Source organism: Meriones unguiculatus, chromosome 2 (assembly GCF_030254825.1).
Source record: "Meriones unguiculatus strain TT.TT164.6M chromosome 2, Bangor_MerUng_6.1, whole genome shotgun sequence".
NCBI classification, from domain to species: Eukaryota; Metazoa; Chordata; class Mammalia; order Rodentia; family Muridae; genus Meriones; species Meriones unguiculatus.
The window spans coordinates 30,042,751-30,055,643 of record NC_083350.1 but is presented as its reverse complement, the minus strand read 5'-3'; the positions used below and the strand labels follow the sequence as shown (position 1 = coordinate 30,055,643).

The following is a 12,893-nucleotide window of genomic DNA, read 5'->3' as shown; positions in this document are numbered from 1 at the left end:
GCAAGAGACTCACAAAAGTGAAAGTTGAGTCATCCACAAGGCAAAAGTTTCCTAACATCAGACACATTAATGATTAAAACAAAAGGGGTGTTTTCATTAGCTTTTGTCAACTTAATACAAGGTAGGCAGCCCTGGGAGGAGGGAAGTTCAGTTGAGGAAACGTCTTCATCTAATTGGCTTACAGGCATGTGCATGCCTCCTGTGTGTGCGTGTGTGTTCTGTTTTGGGGGAGCAGTACATTGTGTGTGGTCCTAACCCTTGAATAGTGGTCCTTGGAGCTATAAGAAAGAGGCTGAACATGAGCATGGAAGAAATCCAATAAACACCATTGATTCATATGTGTGTGTGTGTGTGTGTGTGTGTGTGTGTGTGTGTGTTGTCTTGTTTTCTTTGTTCTTGGAGTTCTTGCCTTCGCTTTCTTTAATGATGTACCGTGCTTGGAACAGGTAAGCCAATTAAAGCCTTTTGTCCCCCAAGATGCTTTTGGTCAGTATTTTATCACTGCAACAGAAAAGCAAACTAGGACAAGAGATAAGACCAATAATTCAAAATACACAAAATTCATAAAAATGTAGAATGTTTAACAATTCAATAATTTAGCTTTGAAGTGAACAAAACAAAAATTAATAGACCCTCACAAGGAAACATAAAAATCTTATAACTTTAATGGAATTTTAACATTTCTTCCTTACTAAGAAATGAAAAAAAAATTCAAAGTTGTTTATTTTAGTAAGCAATTCTATCTCATGACATGTAATAGGTTAATATGAATAGAAATCTGTTTGAAAAAATAATGCATTTAAAAATGCAATGGAATCTACAAGACTATTTATAGCTGCCAAATTGTAAAGGCTTTTACTGATTGAATCATGATGTAGACAGAAAAGCATGATTGTTGATATCAGTATCAGTGATGAGAGTGGCAGCAGCCATGCATTGTAGCTTCTTGATTGTTAATATTTGAACGTTTTTATTCATCAGTGTACACTGACTGTACAAAGAGGTAACATTGTAAGATTTCCATATTGCACATACTGAACTTTGACCATATCTATCTTCTTTTACTATACTCTAAACACGCCCCTTCTTTTTTCCTCAGTGGCACAATATTTTTTTCTCTGTTTCATTATGTTTTTCTTATGTTTTTTTTTTTTTTTTTTTTATTTATTTATTTATTTATTTATTTTTTTATCAGTTACATTTTATTAACTCTGTATCCCAGCCGTGTCCCGATCCCTCATTCCCTCCCAGTCCCTCCCTCCCTCCCTCCCTCATCTCCACCGTGCCCCTTTCCAAGTCCACTGATGGGGGGGACCTCCTCCCCATTCATCTGATCCTGTTTTATCAGGTATCTTCAGGACTGGCTGCAAAGCCCTCCTCTGTGGCCTAACAGGACTGCTCCTCCCTTCGGGGGTGGGGAGACCAAAGAGCCAGTCATCGAGTTCCTGTTAGAAATAGTCCCTGTTCCCCTCACTTTGGGAAACCAATTGGTTACTGAGCTACCACAGGCTACATCTGAGTGGAGGTTCTAGGTTATATCCATACATGGTCCTTGGTTGAATGTCAGTCTCAGAAAAGACCCTGTGCCCAGATATATTTGGTCCTTGTGGAGCTCCTATCCTTTCCCCATCAGACTAACTCCCCTTCTTTCTTATGATTCCCTGTACTCTGCCAAAGGTTTGGTCATGAGTCTTTGCTTTGAAAACACTGCTAGTTAGAGTCTTTCAGATGCGCTCAGTAGACTCCTGTCATACGTTCAATGCATATCCCATCTGTCTTTCTAAACGAGGATTGATCATCTTACCCCATGTCTGCTCAATTGATTATCTTTTTTAGGTGTATAGATTTCATTATGTTTATCATATCTTATAGGTCTATATAAGTGAGTATATCCCATGTTTGTCTTTCTCCTTCTGGGATATTTCACTCAGAATGATCTTTTCTAGATCCCACCATTTGCCTGCAAATTTCATGATTTCCTCCTTTTTGATTGCTGAGTAGTATTCCATTGTATAAAAATACCACAATTTCTGTACCCATTCCACCGTTGATGGACATCTGGGTTGTTTCCAGGTTCTGGCTATTACAAATAGAGCTGCTATAAACATGGTTGAGCAAGTGTCCTTTTTGTGTACTTGAACAAACTTTGGGTATATACCTAGCAGTGGTATAGCTGGGTCTGGAGGAAGCACTATTCCTATTTGTCTTAGAAAGCGCCAGATAGCTTTCCAGAGTGGTTGTACCAGTTTACATTCCCACCAGCAGTGGAGCAGGGTTCCCCTTTCTCCACAACCTCTCCAGCATGTGTTATCGCTTGAGTTTTTCATCTTGGCCATTCTGATGGGTGTAAGGTGATATCTCAGGGTCGTTTTGATTTGCATTTCCCTGATGGCTAATGAGGATGAGCATTTCTTTAAGTGTTTTTCTGCCATTCGATATTCCTCTACAGAGAATTCTCTGTTTAGCTCTGTTCCCCATTTTTTAATTGGATTCCTTGGATTGCTGCTTTTCAGCTTCTTTAGTTCTTTGTATATACTGGATATTAGTCCTCTGTCAGATAAAGGGTTAGTGAAGATTCTTTCCCAATCTGTAGGCAGTCGTTTTGTTTTGATGACGGTATCCTTTGCTTTACAGAAACTTTTCAGTTTCATGAGGTCCCATTTATTGATTGTTGCTCTTAGAGCCTGTGCTGTTGGTGTTCTGTTCAGGAAGTTGTCTCCTGTGCCAATGAGTTCTAGGTTGTTCCCCACTTTTTTTTCCAATTGATTTAGGGTATCTGGTTTTATGTTGAGGTCCTTGATCCACTTTGACTTTAGTTTTGTGCAGGGTGATAAATATGGATCTATTTTCATTTTTCTGCATGTAGACATCCAGTTGGTCCAGCACCATTTGTTGAAGATGCTGTCTTTTTTCCATTGAATGGAATTGGCTTCTTTGTCGAATATCGAGTATTCATAGGTGTGTGGATTTATTTCTGGGTCTTCTATGCGGTTCCATTGATCCTCCTTTCTGTTTCTATGCCAGTACCATGCAGTTTTTATTACTGTTGCCCTGTAGTACAGCTTGAGATCAGGAATGGAGATACCTCCAGATGATCTGTTGTTGTACAGGATCGTTTTGGAGATTCTGGGTTTTTTGTTTCTCCATATGAAGCTGAGAATCTTTTTTTCAAGGTCTGTAAAGAATTGAGTTGGTATTTTGATGGGGATTGCATTGAATCTGTAGATTGCTTTTGGCAGTATGGCCATTTTCACAATGTTAATCCTACCAATCCATGAGCACGGGAGATCTTTCCATCTTCTGATATCTTCTTCGATTTCTTTCTTCAGAGACTTGAAGTTTTTCTCAAACAGGTCTTTCACTTGCTTGGTTAGAGTCACACCAAGGTACTTTATGTTATTAGTGGCTATTGTGAAGGGTGTTGTTTCCCTAATTTCTTTCTCAGCCTTTTTGTCTTTGGTATATAGGAGGGCTTCTGATTTTTTTGAGTTGATTTTGTATCCTGCCACTTTGCTGAAGGTGTTTATCAGCTGAAGGAGTTCTCTGGTTGAATTTTTGGGGTCGCTCATGTATACTATCATATCATCTGCAAATAGTGACACTTTGACCTCTTCCTTTCCGATTTGTATCCCCTTGATCTCCTTTAGTTGTCTTATTGCTCTGGCTAGGACTTCAAGTACTATGTTGAAGAGATATGGGGACAATGGACAGCCTTGTCTTGTCCCTGATTTCAGTGGGATTGATTTAAGTTTCTCTCCATTGAGTTTGATGTTAGCTATAGGCTTGCTATATATTGCCTTTACTATGTTTAGGTATGTGCCTTGTATCCCTGATCTCTCCAAGACTTTAAACATGAATGGGTGTTGGACTTTGTCAAATGCTTTTTCGGCGTCTAAGGAGATGATCATGTGGTTTTTCTCCTTCAGTTTGTTTATGTAGTGGATTACATTGATGGATTTCCGTATGTTGAACCACCCTTGCATGCCTGGGATGAAGCCTACTTGGTCATGGTGGATGATATCTTTGATGTGTTCTTGGATTCGGTTTGCAAGTATTTTATTGAGTATTTTTGCGTCAATGTTCATAAGAGAGATAGGCCTAAAGTTCTCTTTTTTTGTTGGGTCTTTGTGTGGTTTAGGTATTAAGGTGACTGTGGCTTCATAGAATGAGTTTGGTAGTGTTCCTTCTGTTTCTATTTTGTGGAATAGCTTGAGGAGAATTGGAGTTAGCACTTCTTTGAAGGTCTTGTAGAATTCTGCGCTGAAGCCATCTGGTCCAGGGCTTTTTTTGGAGGGGAGACTGTTAATGACTGCTTCGATTTCCTTGGGAGATATAGGGCTATTCAGTCTTTCTACCTGATCTTGACTTAGTTTTGGTAGATGGAATCTTTCAAGAAAATTATCCATTTCATTTAGATTCTCAAATTTTGTGGCATATAGGCTTTTGTAGTATGACCTAATAATTGTTTGGATTTCCTCAATGTCTGTGGTTATGTCCCCATTTTCATTTCTGATTTTGCTGATCTGGATAGTTTCTCTCTGCTTTTTAGTTAGTTTGGCTAAGGGTTTGTCTATCTTGTTGATTTTCTCAAAGAACCAGCTTTTTGTTTCATTGATTCTTTGGATAGTTTTATTTGTTTCTAGTTGATTGATTTCAGCCCTTAGTTTGATTATCTCCAGCCGTCTGCTCCTTTTGGGTGTATCTGCTTCTTTTTGTTCTAGGGTTTTCAGTTGGGCCATTAAGTTGTTTGTATGTGATGTTACGAATTTCTTCTTGCAGGCACTTAGTGCTATAAATTTTCCTCTGAGCACTGCTTTCAGTGTGTCCCATAAATTTGGGTATGTTGTGCCTTCCTTTTCATTGAATTCTAGGAAGTCTTTAATTTCTTTCTTTATTTCTTCCTTAACCCAGCTGTCATTGAGTAGTAAGTTGTTTAGTTTCCATGTGCGTGTCGGCTTTTTGTTGTTTCTGTTGTTGTTGAGGTCGAGCTTTAGTCCATGGTGGTCAGATAGTATACAAGGGATTATTTCAATCCTTTTGTATCTGTTGAGGCTTGCTTTGTGGCCCACTATATGGTCTATTTTGGAAAAGGTTCCATGGGGTGCTGAAAAGAAGGTGTACTCTTTTGAGTTTGGGTGAAATGATCTGTAGACGTCTATTAGGTCCATTTGATTTAGGGATTCTGTGAGTGCTTTTATTTCCCTATTTGGTGTCTGTCTAGTTGATCTGTCCCTTGGTGAGAGTGGAGTGTTGAGGTCTCCCACTATTAAGGTATTAGGATCAATGTATGATTTAAGCTTTAATAATGTTTCATTTACAAATGTCGGTGCTCTTGTATTTGGGGCATAGATATTCAAGATTGTGATGTCCTCTTGGTGGATTTTTCCTTTGATGAGAATATAGTGGCCCTCCTTATCTTTTTTCATTAACTTGGGTTGAAAGTCTATTTTATTAGATATTAGGATGGCTACTCCAGCTTGTTTTCTGGAACCGTTTGCTTGAAAAACAGTTTTCCAGCCCTTTACTCTGAGGTAGTGTTTGTCTTTGTTGCATAGGTGTGTTTCTTGGATGCAACAGAATGTTGGATCCTGTTTCCTTAACCATTCTGTTAGCCTGTGTCTTTTTATTGGTGAGTTGAGTCCATTGATATTGATAGATAATAGTGACCAATGCATGTTAGTTCCTTTTGTAATGGAGTCGATGATCTAACCCTGATTCATTGCTTGTTTTCTTTTCATTTTTGTTGGGATATTATCTGTATGCCCTGTTTTCTTGGGTGAATTTGTTTTCATTGGATTGGAGTTTTCCTTCTAGTATCTTCTGTAGGGATGGTTTGCTGTGTAGATATTGTATAAATTTAGTTTTGTCATGGAATATTTTGTTTTCTCCATCTATGTTGATTGAAAGCTTTGCAGGGTATAGTAGTCTGGGTTGACATTTGTGATCTCTTAGAGTCTCCATGATACTTGCCCAGGCCCTTCTGGCTTTCATAGTTTCTGATGAGAAGTCCGGCGTGATTCTGATAGGTCTACCTTCATATGTTACTTGGCCTTTTTCCCTTGCTGCTTTTAATATCTTTTCTTTGTTCTGTAGATTTAGTGTTTTGACTATGATGTGACGTGATGTGTTTCTTTTCTGGTCTAGTCTATTTGGAGTTCTGTAGGCCTCTTGTATATTTATGGACATCTCTTTCTTTAAGTTGGGAAAATTTTCTTCTATGATTTTCTTGAAAATATTTTCTGGACCTTGGAGTCTGGAGTCTTCTTTTTCGTGAATTCCTATTATTCTTAGATTTTGTCTTTTCATAGTATCCTTGATTTCTTGGATATTTTGTGATTGGAACTTTTCTGATTTTACTTTTTCTTTGAGAGAAGTATCCATTTCTGCAAGTGTGTCTTCAGCTCCAGAGATTCTCTCTTCCATCTCTTGTATTCTGTTGGTGATGCTTACTTTTGTGGTTCCTGATCTTTTCTCCAAGTTCTCCAGCTCAAGGGTTTTCTCATTTTGTGTTTTCTTTATTGATTCTAATTCTGTTTTCATGCCTTGCACCATTTCTTTCATGTGTTTGAATTTGGATTCCTGTCTCTCTACGATGGCCTCTATTTCTTTTTTCATTTCCTTCTTATATGCCACTAATTTTTCCTCTACTTGTGTATCTATTTGTTTGGCTATGTTTGCCTGTGTTTCTTTAAGGATATTGTCTATTTCTTCTTTCTTTGCTTCCAATTGACTGGCCATCTCTTTGAAAGACTTGTTCATTTCCTCCTTATGAGCCTCAAATAATTGGGCAAGCATGGCTTTAAAATCATTTTCCTGTGCTTCTGCTGAATTGGTGTATCCATCGATTTTGGGGTTTGCTGGTGAAGTCATGATGTCCTGATTTATGTTGGAAGTGTTCTTTCGCCTACCTCTGGCCATTGGCTTATCTGAAACCTTCCCTGTTTGTTTTTGGATTCTGCAGATCAGACTGGTGCTGTCTCTCTCTGGTGTCTGGAGAGTTCTTCAGGAAGCTGAGCACTCTCAGCGGGTGCTGAGGACTAGCTGTACCTGTGGGAGGAAAGTACGCAGGCGCAAACGGGGCAAATGCAAGCGTGTGTGTGTGTGTGTGTATGTGTGCGCGCGCGTGTGTGACTGTGTGTGTAAGTGTGCGTGGATGAGTTTCTCGAGGGACAGAGTGATGGCTAATGTTGAACCCTTGAGTGTGTGGGAGGGGCTCTGTACTGTATATGTCGCAGGCGCTAATGATGATCGCAGCACAATTTCTGGTATTAACTGTCTTAGCTCCTCAATCAGGCCCACAGGGCAGGAACTTCAATGTCCCTAGTGCCCCTCTGTTTCCCAAAGTGGGTATGTGGGTGGGAGGGGGGTTCGATGCCTGGCTTCTGATTTAGAAGGACCCAGGATCTGGGGAACTGCAGATTCTCAAGGGTGCACTCACTTACAGGCAGGTCTCTTGGCCGAGATCGTGGTATCCGGGGCTCTCTGCTCTCTGGTTTGGCCCTGCTTCTTTGATGTGTTCCGCCAGTTCTGTGCTGCTGTCACTGCCAGGTTCTGAGGTCTTGCTGCAGCTGGAGATTTCAGGGTGGTCACTTCAGCAGGGATGGGGTAATCAGGCTCTCTGTTCTCTGGTTTGGCCCTGGTTAGTCTTAAACTGGAGGGCTGTGGTGCCCCGCCAGTTCAGTACTGCTCCGCTGCCACGTCCTGCTGTAACTGGAGACTGGCTTGCTAGTCCCAATGCTTTCTGGGAAGTCCTGGGATCTCTTCGTTGTGCTCTCCAAGCTTGGGAGGCCCAGTGCCTGGTGTTTCCAGGTTGTATGACGTTTCTGCCTGGTTTCGGTGAGTATATAGCGTATTCTCTGTCACTGTGGGATTGGGCGGGTCGTACGTCCGTGATGGCGATCCTGCGGAGCTAGTATGGTGTCTAGCAGATTCGCGCCCTGGGAGGATGGTGCAGCCGCTGCGCGAATCTGGGACTCCGGGGTACGTACTGCTGGCTTTTGTCTGCAGCTAAATTGTTTGGGGCTCCGTCTCAGCGGCTGTATACCCCAGGCAGTTAGGTCTCCGCTGAGAAAGATGAGTCCGCTGTGCTGCTGTGCCGAGGAGGAAGGAGGTCTGGGGGAAGGGAGTGCAGCAAGAACAAAGGATCTTTTCTCTCCCTCCCCAAGCAAGTCTCCAGGTGACCGGAGGCCAAAGTTTTCACCTCCTGCGATGTTCTCTGGTATTCAGAAAGCCTCGCTGTGGTTTTCCTGGGTTGGGGGTCCTTCCATTCTCCAACTCAGTAGATCAGGTATCCCACTGCTCAGAAACTGTGTGTGCTAGTCGCCATCTTGGCTCCGCCCCATTTTCTTATGTTTTTAAAAGATTTTTAATTTAGAAATTATGATTGTTTTAATTTAAATTAAACATTTTGATCATGTTTTCCTTTCCTTCAACTCCCAGCCTTCTTACCTTCCTCCCACCTGTTTCTGTTCTCTCCCTCTCCCTCCCTCCCTCTCTCTGCCTGTCTGTCTCACTCACACACCCATACACTCTCTTTCTCAAAAAAATAAAAAAAAAAAACCCAGAAACAAAAACCAAACCTAAACAAACAAACAAAAAAAAACCACCAGGGTATAAGACAAAGAGATGCCAAATGAAACAAAAAGTCCACTGGGAAAAAAAATGGAGTTTACTTTGGTATAACAACCTCTTATAAAGGTTATTTGTTGTAGTAAATAAAATCGGTGTTTGGCTAAATATTATGTATGATTATTTGCTCTATGATTATTATGGTGGTTTTATTTAACCCACTATCACAATTAAATAAATCACAGACACCTGTTAGATTTTATTATGGCCTTAAAACACCTTACGCTGGGCAGATAATTCCTTCTATGCTATCTCAGTAACTTCACCATCCACATTCCAGCTCCCACCCAATGTCACCCTCCTAACCATCCTCATCTGGCCTACCTTCCATCATAATCTTATAATTACTTGCTTGTATTCTTTTTCTGGGTCTTTCCATGCCATTGTTAGAGTCCTTTCTCCTGGCCCACATGGTTCGTTTTCCACACTAACCCATCATGGTGTCCTCCTTACTCTTTTTTTCCTGTCCATCTGTGCTCTTCCCATGAGTCTCCTCTTCCCAAAGACCAGGAATCTTAGCCACACCCACCCTATTCTGTCCTGCCCAGGTTTTAGGCCTTAATCAGCCAACCAGGTATAATGTCTTAGGCAGGTTTACACAACAAGGATAGGTGTATCCAGGCAGTAACTACATCTTGAGGGCCAGTAATTAGCGTTAAAATACAAGCATCAGACTAACCCCCAACAGTTATTTGTTTTTATGTTTATTTGTTTGCTTGTTTATTGTGTGTGGGTGAATTCCTGTGCACTAGAGGCCAGAAGAGGGCATTAATCTGGAACTGGAATTACCTGATTGTGAATCACCATGTGGATGCTAAGAATAGAGCCCAGATTCTCCACAAGAAGCAGTGAGAGTTCTTAAAGACTGACACATCTCTCCATACCTGTGCACTAAGTGTTTCACGGTTTTTTGTTTTGTTTTGTTTTTTGAATTTCACAATGGGATTCAGATTCTATAGTTGGTAGTGGCCTTTAAACAAAGCTAATTTCTGATCTCTCAGGAACACAAAGAGTAAACAAAGATGCTTGCTGTCACATGGAGAAAGAGAGTGGTGGGAGGGAGAGGGAGAGAGAAATGGATATGCAGGAATGGGAAACCAACTGTGTCAATATTTAAGAGTGAAATTATCTAAAACTTAACAATAAGGGATAGGATATTACTCACATTATGTATAAGAATAGCAGCAACAAAAACAATCCATCAAAAATACCAATAATTACTATATGTCTGACATTGTTTTAATGCCTTTTGTGGAAGACTCGCTTAACTTGCACAATAAACTTATATTTTAAATGATTTGTGTATACTAGATTGTTTATCCTGCAAGGTAAATACATAGGGTTTTTCCTCTGTGCATTAAATGATGTGTCTGAGATGCAAGATAGTTAAGTAAATTCTATAATACCTAATCATAAGCAACAGACAGATAAATAACAATTATTTTATATAGCATATATTCCGTAAGCCAAATTCTGATTATGTTCTTTTAACTGTGGTTTGCAAAATCTCAAATATGTGGGAACAAGAGTAAGTTTTTTAAAAATAATCTCTAACATACAATGCTAAAGTAAAATCAAAATATGAACTATAATTCACAGAGCCAATTTACATAAATATTATATAAGTATCTTTATGCTCTTTTAAAAGTACATTTTAGCCTTTGAAAATGTTTGCCACTCTTGGAAAGGACTGTAGATAGCCATAAGTTATATTCCTTACCTCTAAGCTCTGAACTTGAAATTATTTTGTTATACAAAGTAGTGTTATAATATTTTTTCATGTTAAGCTATTTCCCAATGTTATAAAGTAATTTTTTAACAATACAATGAAATTTCATAGAAAAATTTAAAACAAAGCATGGTTTTATTTCTAAAATAGTGTCTCCTAAATAAGAAGATACCTCAGATTTGTTATTAAATTCTGATGAACTGTCTTTTCAGATCTATTCCTTAGTCTCCTAAGTTATATTAAATTTGAGGGAGTTGATGACGTGGTTCATATAACTGTGAATATAAGTTTTATGGTGGCTGGTGATCATCTGAAAAGATCTATCCTTACTTCTACTTTCTATTCTCCTTTCTAGGAAAGATTTCTGTGTCCACAAAGATGAGCCATGTGATACTGTGGGTAAGTATCTTGGAAAATTTTTCAGTTTGAGGATCACTGGAGCACTGGAGAGCTTATATGCACCCTTCTTTGATTGTTAACTCGTTCATTGCAAAATGAGCAATTAAAAACAGATAGATGGGGCTGGAGAGCTAGCTCATCAGTTAACGGCACTGGCTTCTCTTCAGAAGAACGTGTTTCATTCCAGCACCTACATGGCATATCGCTACAGCCCACAGTTCCAATTCTTGGGGATCCAATCTTCTACTGGCCCCCGTGGGCACCACGCATGTCTCTGCTACATATTCATACATTCAGGCAAAACTCTTCTACACATAAAACGTTTTTAGATGGCTAGAAACCAAATAAAAAGATTTAGATATTTTAAAATAGCTCTAAGTAGTTCTGTTATTTCAATTTCTCTTCAACATTTTCATACATTTAAGTTCTTGGGGAAAATGTGAAATGTAAGTTACAAAACAAATGATGATGACGGAATTAGGGACTATTTGATTCGGAAAGGACTCTCGGTAACATGAGAGCTAGACATGCAAGGAACCTAAATTCGCCCAGAGACAGTCTTCCTCACATTTCCACCATCTACCTTTCATTTTTTTTTCTTTTCCTCTTCCCAAACACTAGAATACAACATGGCTTTAATCATCCTAACCATGGAATGTTTGATCATCAGTCACTCCTGTCTCACTAGAGATACACTTTCCTCCACTTAGAAAGCCATGTTACTATCCCCTACACACACACACACACACACACACACACACACACACACACACGGCTCTTTAAGTGGTAGCAGATAATGTGTGAGTAGCCTCTACCCTTCCAGAACAGGACATTAGGATGCTAGGCCCATGCCAGTTCAGCAAATGAAGTTGCCCTGGTTGGTACTGAAAACTGTCTTATGTTTGCTTCACCAAGCCATTAATGGTTCCTCTATGTACCCAGCAGATATTAATGAAGAATACTATAACTGTAGTCACTGTAATAGCAAATGGAAGCAGGCCCATGATAATTACAGCATTCTCCATTGCAGAATGGAGAAAAGGGAGATGTCTTTCTCCCAGTGGACACTTAAACCATTGCGTATAACCTGGAACCTAGTTTAATGTCTGGGTTCATTGAAGTGAGAGCAATAGAAATCTCTATTATTTAAGCCAGTTTTAGTCTTTTTTTTTTTCCTGTTATTTCTAGACGTGGGTAAACAACATGTATTCAGTCACAAAACAAAAGACTAAGGGACAATATTAGTAATTTCTGTATTATCTGGAAAATGGCTGGTGTCTCTCTGTGATTTGTTAAGAAATAGAACAAATTCAGCCATTATACAGTATGTGTGTGTATCCAGCCATCAGTCTGCAGATCACAAATATATAGGACCATGTCAGTCAGACCTGTGTGCAATTGTATGCCTGACTGCTGGAGGATGTGCTATGTCGCAGCAAGGAAATTTCCTCTTGCTTCCTGGTGATTGTACATGGATCTACTTTACTTTTTCAGTTTTTATGAGAAAGATGTTTCTAGGTTTGATTGGTTTTAAGTAGCTGTATAAGGGCCTTCACACAAAGAATTAGGTAAGCATTGATATTTTGTCAATTTTTTTATGAGGTTGCAATTGCTAGTAAAGCAAAGGACTTTCCAGTTCAAATTCAAACATATTTATCTATAAATGTTTTTAAATATCCGAATATAATTATAAAGGGCTGCATTTCTGTCAGATGTTTTCCTGGAACACGAGACTTCTTTCACCTTTTCTTTATAAATGATTTGGATTTAGGCTTTACACATCAGAGTCGTCACAAGTGCACAAAGAAAGAGAACAGAATGGATTCAAGACTCGTTAGTTTAGAAAAAGAGTGGTTGATGATGACCTTCACATGACACGTGCGAAGGTATTGACAAGTGTTAAAGGCTTTGAGTCGATGCTAGAGGTTTGTTTTCTATGTGGAAGAAGATAACAATGTTTAAAAGCAGAGGAGAACTTTGAGGTGTGCATTGTAATCCCAGAAACACTTTTGAGGATATTTCATTTAATTCCTTTAAGATCTGAGCTCTCTGTTTTTTCATCGTTACATTGTGCAGATGAAGAAGGCTCTAAGGTAGGATAGATAGATCATGGGTTTTGAAGTCAGACGTCTTTGTT

The 12,893-nt window shown here is 39.4% G+C and overlaps 1 protein-coding gene across 1 annotated transcript in view; it reads left to right on the top strand.

The window, feature by feature from the left end:
- Adamts19 (ADAM metallopeptidase with thrombospondin type 1 motif 19) overlaps window positions 1–12,893 on the top strand; it is a 209,915-nt gene that overhangs the window by 70,830 nt on the left and 126,192 nt on the right. The window contains exon 7 of the mRNA XM_021634122.2: window positions 10,713–10,756. Coding sequence (XP_021489797.1) covers window positions 10,713–10,756 — 44 coding nt within the window. The remainder of the gene's footprint in view (window positions 1–10,712; window positions 10,757–12,893) is intronic.